A 22,369-nucleotide genomic window follows, 5' to 3' on the forward strand; every position below is an offset into this window, starting at 1 on the left:
AGCTGTAGTTGACTAAGTTTTGTCCAAGAAATATGTGGTAGCTTGAAGTTGATTTCCTATCATCAAGATCAAATGCCTAATCCAAATAAAAAAAAAAACTTTCAAGAAACAAATGTGATGGTTTGGAAAGATAAAGACCATGATGAAGAGTGATGTCAAGATATTACAGTATTCATTTAACAACCTACTAGTGAGAGTCCAACAAATTGTGCATAAATTAAGACACTTTATTCACACTATAAGAGATCTTAGGTTTGGTGATAGTAGTATTTTTGTAAACTCCCTACAATACTTCGATAAAACTTGGGATCTGGAATAAGTTCATCTTGATGGGTTGAAAGTCTCAATCCACCAACCATAGGTGTTGAAAAAGCTTTTGTTGTAACCACCTTAACCTTTCTTAAAATATCAATGAGACATTGCTCTTATGAGAGCAAGATTCCTCTATTTTCATTATGTCGAACCTCATTTCCCAAAAAAATAAAATAATGGAGAATGCCAAGGTCCTTGAGTGAGAACTTCTAATTAAATAGGGAGATCAATGTAGAAATTATAAGTGAATCATTTCTGGTGATAATGATATCATCGGTGTAGATCAAAAAACAAATACATGAAGTAGAAATAAATCTAAGGAATAAAGATTGATCAACTTTAGAACTCACAAAACCAAGTTGCAAAAGAGAATCCTTGAGTTTATCAAACCAAGCTTAAGGAGCTTGTCTTAATCCATAAAGAACTTTGTGAAGCTTGTATACTAGTGGAACAAAAATTGTAGATTTCTCAAACTTGGGGGTTACTCCATCATAATCGTTTCTTGAAGAATACCAATAAGAAATGCAATAATTGTTCACATTTAGTTGACGAATCTCCCAACTTTGAGCAAAAGCTATTGTTAAGACTACCTGAAAGATGCTTGATTTAATTATTGGATTGAACGTCTCTATGAAGTCAAAACTAGGCCTTTAATGATACCCTTTTGCAACTAGTTGTTCCTTGTAACAAGTAATAAAACCATTCGGATGTCTCTTAAGTTTGAAAATCCACTTACAACCAACAATTTTCTTATCAAAGGTTGAGAAACTAAAAACCATGTGTCATTGGCAATCAAAGTATCATATTATTCTTGCATAGGAGCTTTCCATGAAGGACTTTGAAGAGCTTCCTACAACATAGTTAGCTTAATAGTAGATAAATAAGTTGTTAGTAACATTCTAGGTTTATAAATCCCCGCTTTAGACCTAGTCTTCATTGGGTAGATATTCCTTGATGAAGTTATAGTAGGTTGTTGAGTTTCCAATGGTTCAGACTGAACTGGGGTAAAATTGTTATTGGTTCCAGAACTTGTTTATGTTTTTTTTGAGTTGTAGAAAGATTAAGTTCTTTCAAAGAACAAAGAAAAATATGACCAAACTTAGTGTGAAGGGTATCATGATAGACTGTAGGCTGAACTATGGTCAACAATGGGAGCCATGAGTTGGTATTAACATGATTAGAGGTTGTAAAACATTCAGGAACAATTGTTAAAGCAAATGGAAACATGTTCTCATCAAATGCAAAATGCTTAAATATATGGAGTTGGGATTGAGTTGGTTATGTCATTTCTTGAGCTTTTTTTTTCATGGTCTTTGGATTATTGTGCATATCATACTTCATTGTTTTCACCTTATTCAAGCCGAAAAACCTCTTCATTAACTTCAAATGTTGAATTTCTTCATTGATTCTCCAAACTTCAATGGGTTCATTGGAAATTACTTCATCAAGTTTTGCAAAAGTTTCTTCAACATTTTCTTTCACTAGCTCTTCCATAGGCAATTCAATCAAATAAGCCTTTAAAAGTTCCTCTTCTTTTTTGGTACTATGCTTCTTACATGAGTGGAAAATGTTCAGCTCAATTGTCATGTTACCAAAGGTAAGTTGCATCACCCCACTTCGACAATTAATCAATGCATTTTTTGTGGCAAGAAAACATTGACTAAGTAAAATAGGAACATAGTTGAGTCCACTAGTTCCTTATTCTGTATCAAGCACTACAAAATCAACCGGATAATAAGAGTTATCGATTTGGATCAACACATCTTCAACAATTCCTCTTGGAAACTTAACCGATCTATCCGCTAATGAAAATGTGATAAAAGTAGACTTTAGTTTTCCAAGCCCCAATTGCTTATATATCAAGTAAGGAAAAAGATTCACATTTGCCCCCAAGTTTAAAAGTGTTCTTTACACAAAAGCGTTGCCGATATTCATAGAGATAGTTGGACATCTCGAATTCTTATACTTGATTGAGGTCTTACATTGAATGATTGCACTAATTTGTTCATTCAATAAAGTTTTTTTTTTTTCAAATACATTATTCTCTTTATGGTACACAAATCCTTAAGAAACTTAGCATAGGCCAAAACTTGTCTAATCATGTCAATGAGTGGTATATTAACTTTTACTTACTTCCAAACTTCAAAATTTTATGGAGTTTGAAAAGAAATTAATCTAAAGCCACCTTCCATAAAATCTAAAAATCACATTTTAATAAATTTTTGTGAAACCAAGTTTGGTTAATCTCGGTTATGATATAACAAAATAAGGTTTAGAACTAATGATTATATTTCAAGTGTGATTAGGCAAGAAGATTTTCAAAGTTGCAATCATAATAACAAAATCAAGCCAAAGGAAAATCAATAATAAGAAGAAGACCTCAAAGAGAAGTGTTTTTTAGGACCTAAGTTTCATAGGATCTCTTTGTAAGGTTGTTGGTACACTAGGTTTTTCATGCATTATATTCTTTATTTATGCACCAAACTCATTCAAGAGTTATTTTGTTTTAAATATTTTAAAATTGGATAATTTCATGTTTTCAACTAAAACCTTGTGTTGAATGCTTTCCAAATATATTTAAAATGTTTTAAGTTGAAAAAGAAGATTATTGAGCCAAAAACAGCTTTCACCAGTTGAATCGAATGAGGAACTGACCGACCTGTTCAGCTCAACCGATCGAGGGGTGCAAAAATCTTCTCTATCTTCCAGAATGTTTGTTCAATCGGTCAAGGTCCAACGGTTACCTGTCATGCATTAAATGTTAATGGTTAGTAAACTGGTTGAACCGGTGCTCAACTGGACGAACCTTAACGACTAATTTGACATTTTTCCTCTATAAAAAGGTTCAAATCTTCATTATTTCAAAATTTTAACTTTTCTAAACTTTTCTTGAATATATTTAAACCTTAGGAAAGTGTTTTTTAGTGCACAATTGTTCTAAAACTTGCATATCATCGATGCACCATTCAATCCTAGTTTTGTTGTACATTTGAGCCTAAAGTTTTGTACTAGGATTTTTTAAAATTATTTCTTATCTTCATTTGTAAATCACTTAGAGCAGAATCTAAGTGTGAGGTATCACTTAAAGATTCTCATGTATAGGGTATCACTTGAGAGTTATTCAAAAATGAGACATTTATTGAAGATTGTAAAGGGTGCTTGGAGCTTAAAGTTTAAGAAAGTGAATTGGAACATAATTTAATTGTATTGCTTAAAGGTTTGGTTTGGAAGCCTTAAATTAGTGGAACCCCAAGTATGGAATTGAAGCTAGAGGAGATTGGACGTAGGCCGAATTGCGCCGAACCACTATAAAATTTTATATTTGCATTTTTTCTTTTATACTCTCTTACTTTATATGCAATTATTTTTATATTGTTTTATTATATATTTGCATATAATTGTCTTTTACATTCATATAATTTAAATTTACAAAAAGAGACAATCACCATATTTACCCTTACGTTAAATTAGCTCAATTTTTCTAACAATTTTATTTTTTAATAAATTTGAAAGTAATTTTTTAAGAAAATTAAATATGAATCACCCTTTTGCAAATAAAAAGAAAAAAAATTAAAGGGTTTTTTTTTATAAATGAATTTGTAAAGATCTAAAGATCATTTTCCCTAAATAAAATTGATTGGAATAAAATTCGTTTATAAGTAAAAATCAAATCGGAATAACTTTTATAAATAAAATCATGAAAATATATATTTTTAATCCTTTCTAATGATTTTTTTTAAAAAAAAATAAATTAGAAAACTTTTTTTTTAATAGTCAATTTGAAATCTTTTTTATTTTATTTTATTTTATTTTTAAAATTTTTTATTTTTATTTTTATGGAATCAAAATAATTCACAAAGTTGTTTTGATAAAATTGAAACTTTTCCTTAAACCAAATATTTTTTTTAATAAATATTTTTTTAAATCAAATAAAAAAATCATTTTTCTCTTGTAAATAAAAGAGGATTGAAGTATCTTTTGTAAAAAATAATTTTCGTTAAAAATAATTTTTACTAATAAAATTGAATTAGATTTTAATACTTTTTATAAATAAAATTGTAAAAGTCTTGTTTTTCAATAAAATTAATAAAGATCAATTTGCTTGCCAACAAAATTGAATCGAAATATCTTTTGTAGATAAATTTTTAAAAAAATCATTTTTCTAAATAATTTGTAAACATGATTTTTTTCTTAAATAAAAATTAAATTAAAATATTTTTGTAAAAAATTATTCTTTTTCCAGAAAAGTAAATAAAAATCATTTTTCTTGTAAATAAAATCAAATTAATTTTTTAAAAATTGTATTTAATAAATTATTTCTATAATAATAAGTGCAAGTATTTTTCTTGAAAATAAAACTTGAATACAAAATCAAATCACTTGTTATAAATAAATCATTTTTTTTTTGTAAATGAATAAATTGAAATCATTAATTCAAAGTTGGTTTTAATACAAATAAAATTTTTCAAAATTTCTTAAAATTGTGTTGTGACATTTGAAATAATCAAATAATTCTTTTAATCAGTTTAATAAATCAAATTTATGCAAATTTCTTATCATATATTTTGTGCATTTGTGTGATTTGCTTCTACCATTGTCTTGTTGTATTTATTTATATATATCATTTTATTATCGTTTACCTATGATTAATTAATTAATATCATAATTTCTTTCATTTACTTAATAAAAACTTTTTTAGGACTTAGAATGGTGTTACTGTTGTGATGACTCCCAAATTTGGACTTAGTTTTTGCATACATGTCTTTTCCTTCAAAAAAGTCACAACTCACAATAGAGTTTTGTTTTTTTATTTTGTTTTTCCTTTAAAAATAAAAATAAGTAATAGCTCCATTTTTTTTTATTATAAAAATATCAGTTTTTCACAATAAAAACAATTATAGCCATTGAATGGAAATGTACATGAAAAATATGGATCCATAAGATACTTATTTAACTTTTTTTCATTGCATTTAGTCTTTAATTAGCTTTTTATTTTATCTTTTAATATATTGTCAATAAATTATTAGTGGATACAAGGTATATTTATAATAAAAGGCTAGATTAGAGTTGGTAAAAAAAAAAACCCTTTTTTGTTTTCTAACTTAAACACGAGAAATTGCAAATAGTTTGCTCTATTTTGCCACTGTATTTGAGATCTAGAATGATCTTCGTGAGTAGCTCCATCAAAGCAATGCACTCTGAGTTTTCCAGATCAAGAAGCATCTTATCACTTTGCAACAGGGTCCTCTAGATATGAACACTTACTATATTCGGCTCAAAATACTTTGGGATGAATTCAAGGATTTTCAACCAATTCCAATATGTCATTGCGAAGGTATGGAGTTGTAGATGAATAATGAGCAATAAATGTATGGTATGTAGTTTCTGATGCTAAACACATAAATTGATGATGTTGCATGTTTCATCTCAACATCAACTACTAGATATCCTACCCAAAATTTTGTTTCCCATATAGTTTTCTTTTCTACTTAGTAAGATGGGTGTTCATAATTAGAGATAGCAATGAGGCGGGTCTTTTCGGGTACCCGCCCCGTCTCTAATAAGATGGGGTTTAATTTTAATAAACGGGTTTGGGATGGGTTTGAAAATTTTTTTTAAACCCGGGATGGGTTCGGGTATTGCCCCTTCCCGACTTGATTATATATAAAATTTAATTTAAAATTAAATTAAATTTATAATTTAAAATTAAATTAATTTAATTTTTATTTTATTATTTTTAATATATAGATAATAATAAAACATTTTTAATAAAATAACTTATAAAAATATAATAATTTAATTATTTATAAAATATGTTTATTTTAATATAATTAAAAATTTTAAAAGTAATTTTTTATAAAAAAAATTAAAATTAAAATTAAAAAAAAAGTTAAATGGGACGGTATGAAAATTTATCATACCCACCCGTCCTGTTTAATTTTTTTGAGAATTGCTTGGATGTGGGCGACACGTCTCGAACCCACCCCGTTGGCATCCCTATTTATAATATCCACACTCCATATTGAGGGAAGCATTAGAATATAACATGGTGTATTTATTATGAAAGGATAGCTCCAGTTAATTAAAAAGACCATTTTCTATTTATTTATTTTTCTTTTCTGCTATTGGATAAGTAGAAAGAGTTATAGGTTATTGTCTTGAGCTGTTATATATGCTCATATTCTTTTTATCATAAACAAAGCTTAATTTTCAAGCTTTATAATAGTACAAGCATATAAAATGTAAAATTACACTTCAATGTTAAAATTTAATTTTGATAAAAATAAGTTTTTTTTTATTAAATATTTATTAAAATATGCTAATTTCAAAACTATTTTCAAATCCATCCCATTTTTTAAAGTATCAATTGCAAATTATAGAAATTTACTTGAATAATGAAGTTTTCTTTTCAAAATTCAATTAAAATTATCCGTTGAAAAAACATTTTTTTATTGATTTTTTTAATTATCATAAATTATCTTATTTTAAAACATATTTTTGAAATTGCGGATTTTTTTTTTCTTTTTCCTCTAATTTAGATAGATCATGGATGGTTTGGCATTTGCAAATCGCACGCCTCCATCGTTGCCCATTTCTCCATGTGTGAAAGAATCGCCCATGGGGGGTTAACTGATCTTACAAGCAAAGACTGAACGACCACAAACACTCCACGTACACCTATCGCATTGATGTTTTGAATTTTTCTTGGGTGATACGTGTCCTTTTTTTTCTTCATGGGGTTTGAATTATTCTTTGAATTGAATTAATTCCTAAAATCTTTCTCATCTTCTCAGGATCACAAAATAGAAGAAACGTCTGGATTAGTCTCGTATAAATTCAGTATTACGTCTCCGTGAATAAGCTCATCCAATGGTGCAAGTAATTAATTATTGTAACATTTATTAATCAATCAATCCTAGTCATTTTCTTAACATACATGAATTAATAGAGATATCTGGTCCTGAAAATATCTCTGGTCTGGACCACAAGCATTTGATGCTCGGTCATGAAGCTTAATTTGTCTCATTGAACAATCGACTTCGTTTTCCTCAATAATTCATTGGAAAGCACATGGTGATTTGCATTGTCAAGATCCATGGATGCTATTCATGTCAAAGTGGCTGCTCAAACTGCTCCTACTTTCAAAGATTATGAGAATGTTCAGGTGAAATCCAAGAATTTTCTTATTCTAATATTTCATATTGGATATGGGAGATATTTTTTGACACTATATAAGTATGAGTCCCTTTTAACCAAATAAATACATCTTAAAATTATAAAGATTTTTTTGGGTCTAAATCGAACAATATCCATACAATGGGTGTGAATCGTTACAAATGGTATTAGAACTGATTCTCAATTCCAGTATAAGGGTTTATTTGATTCAGTAGAAAGTGTTTGTGATATCCCATATCGGATATGAGAGAAAATTTTTGAGGCCATATGAAAAAACAAAGTAGGCATTTTAAAGCTATGAAAGTTCATTTGTATCTAAAATGAATAATATCTAAATGGTTAGATGTGAGCCGTTACATTTAAAATCATGGAAGTACCTTATAATTAAGTTACTTTTAAACTTTGAAATATGATTAATTTTATAAGAAAATAATGAGGGTATTTTTGTCCAAATGAAACAAAAAATGGTAGGAGGTCAAATTTCAAAAATTAGGTTTTCAGAAAGCCCTTTAATAAAGAAATATTTGGTTAAGATGGATGAAATAATCACCAAATTGTGAATCTAACCATTCCCATACTTTTTTCTTGAAAATTAATCCATTTTTAACATTAATGTCCTTTGTCATTTCAAGTATTTAAATGTAGTTCTAAAAAAGAGTATTATTTTTACAAGAAAATAAAAATGGTATTTTTATTCAAATGAGGTAAAAAAAAAAAAGTGAAAAAGTTAGATTTCAAAATTTGGGTTTTGAAACACCCTTTTAATCAAACTTTCATCCTCGATTCATGTTTTTGTTTCTATTTTGAATTATCTTAGCAATGAATTAAAAATCAGATTTATGTGCCTGTTGGAAGAGGAAAATTTCAAAATTAGCAATAATTAATTGTGTTGATTCCAGAATGAAATGCCATATTCCAGGCCAGCATGGACAGCTAGATTGCATCATCATGAAATGCTCAGCAGCTGCATGATCTTGGATAAAGTGAATTACTGTAGTCTGCATGGTCCTTTTCAAGTTTGATGCAACTTCTTTCTCTTTTGTCAATAACCCCTAACCTAACTCGTGGAGAAAGCAGTGATCAAATCAGAGACAAAGAAGGACAAGATTTTGGACATTTGACTTTACCCCCATATCTTCACCGCCACAACCCCATTTTTCCCAATGTGTGATAGTCCGCAGCCGAAGTCAATGGGCTCTTCTCCTCCTTCTGCCTCCCTCTTTTAAAGAAATAATATGATATCAGTTTTTGCTTTCAACATTGTTGAGTCATGCAAGCCAAGGGGATCCGAAATTTCGCGAAGAACATAGCAAGAAAATGGGAAATTTCTTCACTGTTGTTCATTCTTGTAAAGGGTACGTGCGAAACCCTTCAGTTTTCCATCTTTTTTAATGCTTCCTGCACTTCGTTAGATACACCAACTCCATCGTCATTTTCGTAATACCGAGGGTTTATCCTTGAAAATTTGCAGACCAAGATTCAAGTTGAAGCGAGGACCAGTGGATTATTCCATGAACGATCTCGCAACCAATCATGACGGGATCAGAACTGTCCGGGCAGATAACCGCTGCGATTTCTCAGGCAGTTCGGACCTCTGCATTTGCGTAGTGACTTGGAACATGAATGGTCAGGTAAGGCAATTTCCAGGCTTAATGAAAATAAGCCTAGTTTTGGAGTTTGTTCATCTAAAGTGTTGACTTGAACTAAAGCCTCTTTTTGACCTTCTGGGCTAATTTTATTACTTGAGATTAATTTTAACGTTTGATCATCAAGGTCTCTTATAAAGACATAGAACAGCTGGTTGGGAGCGATCGGGAGTTTGATCTACTTGTGGTTGGTTTGCAAGAGGCACCACGAAACAATATTTCACAGTTGTTGCAGGCGGCCCTAGTCGAAACTCACATGTGAGATCACCATTTTTTTCTTTTTCTTTCTGTTTTCTTGGCTTTGGATATTAATATAGCTATCTAATTGCTTTAGTTGCAGTTGATCAATCACATGCATGATGAGACCACCTTTTCTTTCTTTCTCCTTTTTTTTTGCCTTTTAAGTACTCTATTATTAAAGTGGTCCAGTTTTCATTTTTCTTTTTCGGGATTCTGGGAATTGTGTTGCCCAAATTTTCAAACTTTGTACGTGTGAAGTTACTCGAGAACCACCATATGCATGTGAGCTTTAATTCGAGTACAAATCCTTACATCATGGGTACAGGCACATCTATAAAGAGTGAAAGCATGGTCTTATTCTCTCTTGAAGTTTGTCTTCAAGAACAAGGAGAAGTCGCTGTTGGTGACTACGACACTTCCTTACACTAACCTCCATACGGATATGGACCTGAAAAGTCTCAACACCACCCTTAAACAAAACACGTTTTCTGTTCATTGCTTTCGTTTTTAGAAGTTTTTATTCCTCCCCTAATCTGGTGGTGATTATTTTCTTATGGAAATCATGAAGCCTGCTGGGAAAAGCGATTATGCAGTCTCTGCAGCTATATGTTTTTGGGCAAAAGATGAACTCAGAGTTGTTCATCAATGGTGAGTTTTGGTTTCTCAGATGCTCGCTTTTGTCTTTAATTAGTTGTTTAACCGAGAGATATGTGACTTGTCATTTGATTTTCAAATTTCTTGTTTTGAAATAGTTGTTTAATTTACAGAATTAAAGGTTGATAAGCATGCTGTTGGGGGCTTTGGAGGTTTAATCAGAAGGAAGAAAGGAGCTGTGGCTGTCAACATCATTTACAAAGGAATACGAATGTTGTTCATCTGTTGTCATCTTTCTGGTAACATATTTATATTTGTCTGGATTTGCTAAAATGTGCTTATTATGGCAACCCATCAAATGAGATGTTGGGTTTAGCACTTGAGCTTAAGGGTCAAGATAAAATCCACTCACACCCAGGCCCAATATGCATCATAAGAAAAGATGGGCTCAGCCCAATTCCATGCAAAAGGCCAGAGCCTCTATGCAGCCCAGTGAGAACATGGGTCACTCCAAATCAGGAACAAGCCCATAATGAGAGTCTGATTTCTGTAGGATTATTTTATCGTCCAAAGTAGAAAACTTACAGGTATGAATCTGTTCGACTTTGCAGCTCATGCCGGCAATGTGGAAGACAGGAATTCGCAATACAGGCACATATCACGCTCCCTATTCTCCAAGAATCAGAACCCATATGCAAGACCGGTCCAAGTTACTGTATGGTTAGGAGATCTCAACTACAGGGTACAAGGGATTGATACACATCCTGCCAGAAATCTGGTCCAGAAAAACCTTCATAGAGTAAGTCCAGTACATAGATATGTTCTAAATTTATTAGTTTAGCAGCAGGGGATGTTTCCAAACCACACTAATACACTAGCAGGTTTGCTGTTATCAATCTAATGACCTTATTTTTTCTTTTCTTTTTCCAATTTCTATAACTACTGCAGCTGCTCACCAGAAAAGATCAACTCTTACAAGAGGCTGAAAGAGGACAGATCTTCAGTGGGTACTGTGAAGGGACGTTGGCATTCAAACCAACATATAAATATAATATAGGAAGCAGCAACTATGATACAAGCTACAAGGTATTTATCATGTCATATCTTCAGAATTTGTTCCTGTGTGAACTCCCATGCATATATTGCTCAAATAATCAAGTTGTTCAGTTATTTACTGCCCATGATTTGCCTTGTTTACAGGTAAGAGTACCATCATGGACAGATCGAATCTTGTTCAAGATAGAGGACTCTGGCAAGATCAGTGCAACACTACACTCTTACCAATCCATAGATGGAATCCACAGTTCCGACCATAAACCAGTGAAGGCTCATCTGTGCTTACAAGCAAGCAAACAGTCACCACTCATGCCTTGAAGCAGTTGTCTTAAGTTCAAATCACAAAGAACCCTTTCTGTGAGTCTGAAAATTAAACTCACATCCCATGCCCCCCACACATGCATGTTGACACTACTCTGCCCTCCGTCACCCAGTTTAATCCAAACAGGCCCCAAATTTCCCAAAAGGAAACACTCAATTCCACTTACATTTTAATATGATTTTTAGGCTGAGTTTTAGATGATCCATGTTATCTAATTTAACCTCTATATATAATAAAAATAAGACCCCATAATGAAGACCCCTGTTCATTGACGTTCAAGAAAGCGAAAGGCAACGATATACGGAGACAAAATACAAACCGACGGATGTATACAGGAATATTCAAGAAGAAAAGCTGAGCCCCCAAATAGCATTCAGTGGTACTCAATGGAGTGCTCAAAAGGCTGCGTCTTGAAGATTGTTGAGGTAGACTAGAGCGAGAAAGCAGTGGGCGCTGCATGGACTAGCCAATTACGAATCATTGGAGTAGAAGGAATTAAAGAATGAGTTCCCTGGTAAGATACGGCAGGTCATTGATATTCTACTGAGCTTGTTTTGGATGGTTTTACCATTATTAGAAAAGCGGGGACTTGGCCTCAGTTTTGTTACAAAAACTATCATGATTTTTTTCTTTTTGACACAGGAGTGTCCCTGTGCAGAGGTCAAAGCCTGGAACAAAATGACTTCAATTTCTTAAATTACACTGCTAAGATTAAGGAGGAAGCAGCAAAATGAGGGAACCACATTTTGATCTCATTCATATCAAAACTACTTGTTCCCGAGGTGTCTATTTATGAAGTTATCAAGGTCCCGAGTCCCTCTTTTACTTGTATTAAGTTGAACTTGTTTACCATGGGAACTTGGTGTCATGAGTAAGTTGCTTTGGAAAAGCATATGCCTGGATGGTTGTTGCAGACCTTATGCCATTTAGCTTTTTTCTAATGTATGAAAAGTGGGCTTTTGGGATGATTTTAATTTGAGTCCGTGGCTTGTGAAAGGAGTTCTTATTCTCTGCTCTTATCCCTTTGGGTGACTCGTCGGGGCCGAGCTTCTACTCCCCTTTTGTTTATTTCAATTACCTCCTTTCTCTCCTCTCTCCACTGTTTTGGTGTTCAATTTTTTATTTCACTCCACCACCAATACATAACTTTTACATCTAATGTGTAAATTTCATGGTAATCCAATCTAATCTAATGTATAAATTCTATGCTAATCCAATCTAAGTAGACATCCAAAACAAAAGGTAAATGGTGGTTTGGGGGCAATTTTAAAACTTTTTTCATAAAAATAAATGTAAATGATAATTGATGTAATAATTGTGAGGACAAGTAAATAAAAGAGATAGAATAAGAGAGATTGTTAATTATTTATAGTGATTTAGTACAACTAACCTATATCCACTTTCCTCTAATAGAGGATTAAACTATTTTTCAAGGTTTTCAGCCACAACTTTAAATGTTTTACACTTAGATCATTGGTTCCAATGGAATTTTAACAACAATCCTTTAAAAAATACCCAACTTTTGGATTGCCCTCATAAGGTTTATAATGAAAGAAATTGATTAACAAGATTCTAATTGCAAGTTTTATTCAAGCAAATACAAATGAAACTAGAATTGAGTAGTGCAAAGAAATTGCAAGTATTAAGTAGTGTACTAATGAACAATGATTTTTTTAAACACTCTTTAAGTAATAAGTGAGGTCTTAAAGCCTTTTATAGGAGTCTTGACAAGAAACTAACAATTAGGTTTTTTTTTTTTTCTAGATCTAGTTGACTAGGCTATCGACCATTAAACTAGTTATTGGAGGGTATAAGGTACAAGAAGTAGCCATGGGAAGAGGGACAATCTCAATTGATTGAACTATTGGTCAATTACTGCTCAATCAATTTAGATTTTAACCTTAATTGGTGGGTATAACCTTCTTTTATTTTTAGGTGAAAATATATGGACAAAAACTTTCTCTTATCTAACTTGAAAAACCTTTTTAAGATATATTAGAAGGTTTTCTTTAAAATGATTTTTTATCCAATATTAAAGCAATCTAAGGGAATTAATGAATATTGGCGTTAAAAAAATAAAATAAAATAAAATGAATTTCTAGTGGGCCAATCAATCTCACAAATCACCCACTTGAAGTAAGGCTTTAGAATGCACCTTTATTATCCCCTAGCTAGCACTTGAATTGTTGAAATTAATTCTTTAAAACTAAAATTAAAGAACTTAAAAATACGTAAAATCAATTTATTTTTATTTTTAAGGAAGGAACGAGAGAGTGTCATAAAAATATAGAATCAATGCTTTACCTCTCAACTTTTTTTAGATTTGTCGCTACATTTTAGTGGTCCAAATTTTGGTTGACTAATGAGTTACCTTAAAGCGTGGATTCACATCTATTCTTCCCTCTCTTTTTTTTCTCCTTTGAAGCCTTGGCACATGTTTGGAGGCAGCTGGATTCAAACCTGGTTATTAAGTGTGAAATTTTGAAACATTACCTCAGTTTGAAACATGGTGGGGGTGCCGCAGACAGTATACGCAAGTCTAGATATTTTTTTATTTATGTTCTCTCCAAGGTTTTTGTGTGGACGCATAATCTTGCATTCGTATTCATAACCACCATAATCAATGAGATTTAGTGTACCACAAAAATTGGAATTAGTAAAAGGAAATTAAAATGATCAACGAACGGTCAAAGGGAGTTGTGTAATGATTGTGGCCATTTGTTGTTTACGATGCCTCTTAACCCGTCTCCCACGCAACCATTCATCGATCCTCTAAACTTAATTCCAACTCCGTGACTTCTTAAAAGAAGAGAAGAGGGAGAGGGAGAGGGACTGGAGGAAAGTATCCATGATTGTTCTTTTGGTGACACCAGCAATAGCAAAGATATGGATTATTACTCCTGTCCTCGTACCAAAGCATAAATGGGTGGGATCGATCAAAGTAAAGGTCTTTTTTTACTCTTGGATGAATTGTCAAAATTGAATGTGGTGTCCGTGAAGCACACTGAAATCAGCGCACACACTTTCTACTGTTTCCCCGGCAAGCATTAATTGGGATTGGGAACAACCACGTTAATAGTAGCTGTGGTCGCTGAAGGCGTGTTTCTGGTCGTGTTCACATCTATATGTAGTAATTATTGCCCCCATGCAGGTATTAAAAGAGGTTCTCCAGGGTTGTCTTCTCCTATCACTGCCGCTCATTTATGCCTGATACTATTTGAGCTTTTTAACATTCAAATCTGCAGGCTGCCTTTGACTTTTAATTTTCCTGGTCAGTTACAAATGTAAATTTTAACATAGAATAATAACTAAAAAGAAAAATGTAATAGCAGTACTGTCGGCTTTCAAAATGTAAAGTCTGTTGATTGAAGTTCCAGTGGCCACACCTGCAATCAAGTCTCAAGTCTTGAGTCTCATCGACACATCTCTACTCTTCCAAATATTTAGAACGATAATAAGTTTGGAGGGTCTAAGGGCAAAACCTAAATTACAGGATGCTAAATGATTGTACTATACAATTAATACTGTAGATCTGGAATAGCAACCTAAGATGGTTATTCATATATTTCTCAACTTGAAAATGATATATGAATAAAATCATGGCCACTCAGCAGGCCCCGAAGTCCCGTAACGACAGCCGGCCCTTGTCCGGCAAGTTCCCGGCGTGTCGAAGGCCCAAGGTAAGGGAGACATCACCAGCGGGTGTCCCTAGAGATGCGGCATCAGTGGTCCCATATTCACCGCCAAACACGCTTCCTCGACACCACGTGTCATCAGCGGCCACCGTCCGTTGATGCATGCCGGCTTCATGGGTGGTCGGAAAACGTTGAGATATGGTGGTGGTGGTGGTGGTGGTGGTGGTGGTAGCTTGAGTAATTGCTTGGGTTCCCGAGAAGCAATTCCTGTAATTGATGGTGTCGAGTGAAGGGTCGTTTTCCTGAGCATTGATTTGGGATCTTTGGGACGCTGGTGGAGTGGAAGACCTTGGTGTTTGTGCGGAGATGCTGTTTTTCTGGTGATTTTGTGGGTTGGCTTCTCTATCCTCAGATGATGCAGCGGCTTCTTCTTCCTTGGCATCTTGTTGGTACATCTCCTCCACCATGGGTTTCCACAATCGAACCCTTGCATTAATGAACCAGTTCGAGACCTGCAAATTTTACACCATTGAATGACAAGACAAGCGTTAAGAAAGAGGATATACTGAATCTGTTGAGAGTAATAAAGGATCTGCATTAATTGAATTCATCTGATACATATAGCTATAAAGGCCACTGGATAATGAATCCACTCAATGCATTCTCAGAGGGTATGTTTGTTTGGTTTCTCCTTTCAAACATGAGAACGATCACTGGGACCATATAATAAATGGGCTGTGGCCTGTGGGGGTGTGCTGTGTGTCATAAAAAAGGGCAAGTATTCAAGGATCACCTTCTTCTCAAACACTACACTTCTACAACCTGTTAAGCAAAGTTCCATCAGTTTTGTTGGAAAAGGTATCAAATTTGTAATAGGTATGTATTCCTCTCTTAAGAAAATACTTTAGGCATAAATAGGCATTTTTCCTTATATTGGTATATTATTGTATATTGATACCTTATTATAATATTAAAGATTTGTATAGAATAAAGAATAAAGAAAGTTAACAACTATATCTACTTAGATATAGGCATGACAAAAAAGGTTACGATAAGGATGAGTCTACGAAGATAATACTAGATACATATTGAGCACAAAAACATACAATGTTTTGAGGTTCAATAATTATATATAAGTTTTTGTAATATTCTTTATAATGTGGAATTTTCTTTTTTTCTCCAGTGAATATTACAATGATTAATGGAACTATGTTAAAAGGACTTCTATCTTTAGATTATTTTATTGTTATCTCCTTTCAATAATCCATGGATGTTAAAGTTTTCAAGTGCACAACAAATGGTATAAGAGGACATATCAAGATTTCGAGTAAAAGAGTCAAAGAAAACATAACACACTATAGAATTATAAAAGTTAATTGTTGTCTTATTGGAATATGATATGAAAGGTGACTTAGATTAAATTTAATCCAATGTGGAGATGTTTTAAAAAAATGTCTCAAATTTTTAATTGATGTATCCATATAAAAAATATTTTTTATATTGATATGTTATTGTAACAATTATATTTTCTAATAGAACAAAGAAGGTTAATAAAAATATTTTTATAAATATTTTACTTTATAAAAGAAAAGTCATGAAATTGAGATCGACTTGTAAAGATTATGTACAAAGAGGAAGGGTACATAACACCTATGGAGTGAGAGCTAATGATTAGAATGTGATATAAGAAGTCAAAAATACAAAATGTTTCACTAGCTATGATTAATCTGCTACATAAAAAAGTAACTTTATTTTAAAAGGATTTTATTATTATATTTCTACCCTACCCTAGTATTTGAGCCTAAAAGTTTTCAGCTCGCACAAGAAGACTGTGTGTGGACAGTGGTTTTTCATATGACACTGACCACGTGAAACAAACCCTGAGCAGGCTGATCAGCCTACGCTCGATTGAATCCACTTAGCTTCTTGGACTATATGTGAAACAGTTATAATCCCACTGGAAGGTAGTACACTCTGATGAGAGACAAAATGATGGAAATCTATTGATAATAATTAAAGGGTAGGGGACAATCCTCACATCATCATCTTCCTGTTGAAAATTAGCTACACTACACATAGCAAACACAAGAGTCATCCTCAAATCTAGTGGGTTACACGCTTGTTTCGTATGCATGTCTTTCCATCAGGCAGCATACGAGTTGATATACAAAACAATTGAATGTGTCAACACATGCTAAATGATCATGCTGAAGCAGAAAGGAGAACAGAAGACTTCGTAGGAGCCTGGCCCATTTCATCAAGTTGAAATGAGATGGCTGGTGCAAATTTGATTCAGAAGCAATAAATTGCAATGGTGCATAAATGCAACCATTTCTTTTGTCACCTACACTGTAGCTTTGCTTGGATTAATTAATTTAAAAAATTAGGTCCATCGACATGTTGAGAAATTCAAATTTTCAGCCTCAAACTAATTCCTTCTGTTTTGTACGTTCTAAATTTCGAAGCTACGCACAAGGGATACGCACAAAATTCATGTAGATTACGGTTCTTGAGGAGTATCATGGAGAAGAAGGTACATTCCATGATTGAGTATTGATATTCAAATATAATGGTATGGCAACGAAACATGAGAATAATGACAGTCAATCATAGATTGTCAATCATTCTAAAAACGTCCTAGAAATGAGCACGAAAATATTATCAGTACTTCTTTGATATGGTTGAAGATTTCCCTAATGCTTTGCAACGAAACACTTGCTATGTTTTCATGTCAAGACGCAATTTATGCAAGCAAGCTATGAGATTGATGAATTAACAAGTTGCTATGCTCTTTATACTCTTTTTTCTGAACAAACAAGATCAAGCACGAATTGTGAACAACTAAGTTTGACAAACCAATCAACACCAAGTTCAGTTGGAAAGGATAGCTCAGGCAGGGACAGTATAGATCATTTAACTCCCTCACTAACTTACCTACCTAACTAAATAAATGCCTAGTAAAAAGTTGTCACCCAGTTCAGTTACAGGAAGGGTGAGGGTATATATACACTTCATTTTCCAATTAAGGGATTTATGTTGCATTGGTGCACTAGGAGTATGAGATCCTAATAGGGATTTGGCCATTAGATTAGGAAAAGTGAATAAATTTGGGAAGCCAATGGAGAACCTTGAGCTTGTCCAAGCCTACCCAAATTAAACTACAGATGCATTGTCTGACCTTTCAACAAACTCGAGCTTCACAATTCAAGCAAGCCATGCTTGAAAAATAACTCATGCTCAAATAAGTGCCAAATGATGGCTGTTTGTTTATAGATTTGCTCAAATAAGTCATGGACTGCTAAGGATGTGTATTCACAATTAAAAGATGTATATGTCCTAATGAAGGTTATTTGATACCTCTACAGCAAACTTAAATCAGATTTTAGAGAATTTTAAACCACAATGATTTGGAAGAAATCTAGGGGAGAAAATCCACCATTGAAGGAACAAAGAGGAAGATATACAAGATACTGAAAAGGAAATATAGAGAATAAATTTCCAAAAGCTTGTTATTACTAAATCAAAAGAACAAGGCCTAAAAATTGGCAATAAATAGTTGTGTGAATGGTAGTGTTGACTTGCATCTATTTAAGGAATATTTTAGTGAAAAGCATGCAATTTTTTTTTCCTTTGATAGAAGAGTATAACTATATATGAAAGATGATGATGTAAGGGGGCATGTAGAGGGGTTCAGATGTTTGGCCCAAAATCATAGAATAGAGAATCAAAGTGGAAAACCAATAAAATAGAAGGAGTTATCTCTTTCAGTAAGTATCACGAATCCGTTGATGTAAAAAGATCAATGAAGTGTACCTGATTTCTGGATAAACCAGTCTGGCGAGACAACAAATGCTTATCTGCGTCGCTTGGGTACCTGAGACAAAAACCAGACAAATGACATCAGTACTCTTCCTGGTCTTCGCTCCTCAAACCCCCAACATCATTATTAAGTGATTAAATAATTCTTCTCCGGCGTGGACGCCTAGAGAAGATAAAAACAACACTCATTCTTTTAAAGATTCATTATGAATTTTTTGTTAAAACCTAAAGCAACATGTTTGTGAAACAGAATAGAGAGAGCTTTGGTGGTTAGTTATTCCTTTTTGGGTATAGCTTTCATAGATTATGGGTCAGTGAATGGACTATTTTAAGCTCGTACTGTATGTTTAAGAAAGCAAAGAACATGATCTCGATCAAGATCCTTGTCCTTGACCAGGTTTTTTCTTGGGCGAGGAGAGGTGATTGTTCTTTAGCGATTCTATGGATAGGAAAAGGATGTTGAAAAATGAGATTGGGATTTGTAGTAGATTCTGGGTTATCAAGTGTAAGCCCTTTCCAAGAAATGAATGAGAGAGATGAGAGAGAAAGAGAAAGAGAGAGAGTACGGGTGCAGGAAATGCTCAAAAAGCCAGGCTCTCAAAATGTTGACAGATCGCTCAGGCAAGCCTCGCTGGGGCCTCCATGCTTCTGGCTCCATCATCCCCATTTGATGAAGGGCTCTTTGCTGCCTCAGGCTTTGATCAAGCAACCGTAATCTTGGTGTCTCTCCTTTACTCAATCCAGATGCCGCCATGACATCTTTCTCCCCAAGTAATTCACATGAAATCTTCAATTGCGCCAATATCGCATCCTTCATGCATCTGAAGTGCCTTGACATTGCCTTTCGAGCTAGGGTCGTGTAAGGATTTGCTGCTCCAAAACCCATCTTCGAATCAAATGAGTTTACCACCACTTGTATTTGCTCGCAGTAATGGTTATATCTACTATCCACCTGCACACCATAGAGCAGTGGGAAAGCAATTCAAGTCTTCAGTAACACAAGCCATATGCTTTTACATTATGAACCTCTAAAGGGCTAAGCAGAAATTAATTAGAAGATGATATCATCCTTTTCTGAAAGGAAATACGCAATAGCTTAAGAGAAAAGGAAAGGAAACCCTAGTATTCATCAAAGTACCATCAGAATATATATGTCATTAAGAAAGAGTCTAAGACCAGGGGCATTCTTTTTAGTTGATTTCATGAAGACAGACAGTTGCTTGATTGTTTAAAACCCGAAAACAAACCCATTGAACGCAAGCTAAAGCCTGCCACAATGAAATCATCATTATGGGAAGAGTGAATATCCCAACTGGTACTTTACTTACCCTCTTTTGGAAATAATATTTGTTTTTGTATTAAAGATAAAGAGGGAAGTGATCCCCAAGTCAACTATGATAGAAATCATTGGATTTCCTAACAGTTTCCAGCCCGTTGCTATGACAAAGAATGAATGGATCTGTAGTTTGATGAGCCTTCCTAACAGCTTCCAGCCTATAATGGCAGAGACACCCCTAGGCTCATGTCCACCTATGAGGAAAATCCAAGGTAGACACTCACATCCTTGAATCAAAACACGATATATATACTAAAAATATTGTTTCTTTGTTCGAGAGAGAAGCTTATTTGGTCAGCCGGCATTTTCTATGCTTAGTGATCCTATATAGCTAAAACCAAAGACTGGCCGGAATTTCTTGCTCCGGCCGGGGGTTCAGAAACAGCTAGACTCTGGAGATGATGCCTGCGGGAGAAAGAGGAGGAGAGAGAAAGAAGGGAAATTAAGAGGGGAGACGACGTGCCTCATCAAGCATGGATAATAGTTTGATCTTCCTCCTTTGGTGTTCAATCTTATCTGCAGCTGACAAAGGTGCAAGATCCTTTACGGAAGAAGACGACCCAGAAGCAGCAGCACCGCCACCACCACCGGGATCAGAATTAGGGTTTATACTATGCTTTCCACGCCTCTGATTCTTGTAGTGTTCCCTCCCGACACTGCAGAACTCTTCCAGCAATTCTTGGGCGGCCTTGGCATACTTAGAATTCCTCAAAATATTCAAGTTTCCCAAAGATGATTCATATCCAACATAAACCTGACGACTTGGATCTACTATTCCTTGCAATTGCAAGGGCTGCTGATTAGTTCCCAAAGTCTTCGAAGCATAGAAATTAGAAGAAGCCCCTACTCCTTGATTGCAAAAGAAGATCCCACCATTTCCCAACCTCAATTCCTCCGCTTTGGCTGCTTCCAGCTGCTGCAATGAAGAAGACAAGGATAAAGAAAGACCTTGACTCTCCATAACGCCTCCAATTTTGCTAGTGCCATCAACTCCGGCGACTCTACCAGGTACCCAATTGAAATTAACGGGAGGGACCTCACTGCTTCCCAAACCGGAGACCCCAGACATTGTGCCGCCATGTTGAAACCCTTGAAGATGAGAATTGGATGAATTTGGGAGTAGCATGTGTAGAGAAGAAGATGTATCAGTTGGAGAAGACGTTTTTGCTGGAGGATTCATGAGCGAAAGCTGCATGGGATTTGCTAAGTCTGCATTAATGCGCGAGAAATGTTGATTTCGAGCAATATTATTACAATCATTAGCGGCTGTGGGCTGCGATGGCCATCTATAATTTGATGAGATCTGATTCTCCAAGATCTCAGTGGCCACAGTAGGCCCCGGCGGGAAGCTGAACATCTCTGACAGCATCCCGCCGGGTTCATACACCGGCAGCTCTCCTGATACTTGCTCTTCTACATGCTGCAGCGGTTGATGTTGTTCTTGGTACTTGGATCTCTCGTACCCATTTGAGAAACTGAAGATACTTTGGTGGAAGCTTTGGGACATAGAATAGAGGTGGAGGTGACTGCCTTTCTACGCCCATATCACTGTCTTCTTGCTCATCATCTTTGTCGTCCAACCCACACCCTAATCTCACAGCTGCTCATGAGTTTAGCCATGGAGGAATTGAGTAGATCACAAACAAAGAAAACCCATGATTAAATTTGAGCAAATTGAGATTATTTAAAGAAGAAGAAGAAGAAGAAAGAAGAAAGCAAAAGATAATTGTATGAAAGGGATCTTGAGCTGGTGCTCTTTTTCTTTTCTTTTTCGGTTTGGCTTGTAAGTATACCTGTTACAGTTGCAGAAGGGATGTAAAGCTCAGAGCCATCGTTTTCTTTCCACGGGATTCAAAACATCAGCTTCTCTCTCCCTCTCTCTCCCTCTCTCTCTCTGCGTGTGTTGTGTGGGTGAATTTGCAGTTAGTCTTACAAAATCACCTTCATGGAATCATACAACCGATTTCTCAATCAGACAAGCAAAGCTTCAAGGGAGATAGGCTGATGAAAAAGCTAGAGGAGAAAGGTCGCCTTCTTCCGCTTCACTACCCCCCTTTCACTCTCACCAAACTTCCCATCACTTCATATTTCTCGTTTCTATCTATCTTCTTCTTTAATTCTGGTGTAAATTCTAAATTCCCACTAGTTTATTTAGCGTCAATCCAACGACAAATCTAATCTAGCTATTTATGTACTCCAACAAAAAGAAAAAAAAATGTTCTTCAAAAATATT

At 34.3% G+C, this 22,369-nt stretch overlaps 2 protein-coding genes across 4 annotated transcripts; one reads left to right on the forward strand and one right to left on the reverse strand.

Annotated features, from left to right (window-relative positions):
* Positions 1 to 8,496: 8,496 nt before the first annotated feature.
* On the forward strand, positions 8,497 to 12,437 carry LOC100266023 (type IV inositol polyphosphate 5-phosphatase 11). 2 transcript variants are annotated; one of them, XR_009465113.1, is made up of 9 exons: positions 8,497 to 8,843; positions 8,960 to 9,119; positions 9,262 to 9,392; positions 9,943 to 10,022; positions 10,142 to 10,267; positions 10,580 to 10,767; positions 10,917 to 11,054; positions 11,169 to 11,860; positions 11,989 to 12,437. XR_009465113.1 is itself a non-coding variant. In XM_059735007.1 (8 exons), the coding sequence occupies exons 1-8, from the start codon at positions 8,806 to 8,808 to the stop codon at positions 11,340 to 11,342; spliced, it is 1,035 nt and encodes a 344-aa protein (XP_059590990.1). In that variant the 5' UTR covers positions 8,497 to 8,805; the 3' UTR covers positions 11,343 to 12,437. The 2 variants fall into 2 exon arrangements, 1 of the variants encoding a protein (XP_059590990.1); XM_059735007.1 differs by having other exon boundaries at positions 11,169 to 12,437.
* A 2,244-nt stretch (positions 12,438 to 14,681) lies between these two features.
* On the reverse strand, positions 14,682 to 22,235 carry LOC100243714 (BEL1-like homeodomain protein 4). 2 transcript variants are annotated; one of them, XM_002281853.4, is made up of 5 exons: positions 21,930 to 22,235; positions 20,600 to 21,736; positions 19,367 to 19,752; positions 18,795 to 18,855; positions 14,682 to 15,493 (listed from the first exon to the last, which is right to left on the reverse strand). In XM_002281853.4, the coding sequence occupies exons 2-5, from the start codon at positions 21,641 to 21,643 to the stop codon at positions 14,954 to 14,956; spliced, it is 2,031 nt and encodes a 676-aa protein (XP_002281889.1). In that variant the 5' UTR covers positions 21,644 to 21,736; positions 21,930 to 22,235; the 3' UTR covers positions 14,682 to 14,953. The 2 variants fall into 2 exon arrangements, with proteins under 2 accessions (XP_002281889.1, XP_019072326.1); XM_019216781.2 differs by lacking the exon at positions 21,930 to 22,235 and having other exon boundaries at positions 20,600 to 21,915.
* Positions 22,236 to 22,369: the final 134 nt, after the last annotated feature.

This window comes from Vitis vinifera, chromosome 18, assembly GCF_030704535.1.
Source record: "Vitis vinifera cultivar Pinot Noir 40024 chromosome 18, ASM3070453v1".
Lineage (NCBI taxonomy): Eukaryota > Viridiplantae > Streptophyta > Magnoliopsida > Vitales > Vitaceae > Vitis > Vitis vinifera.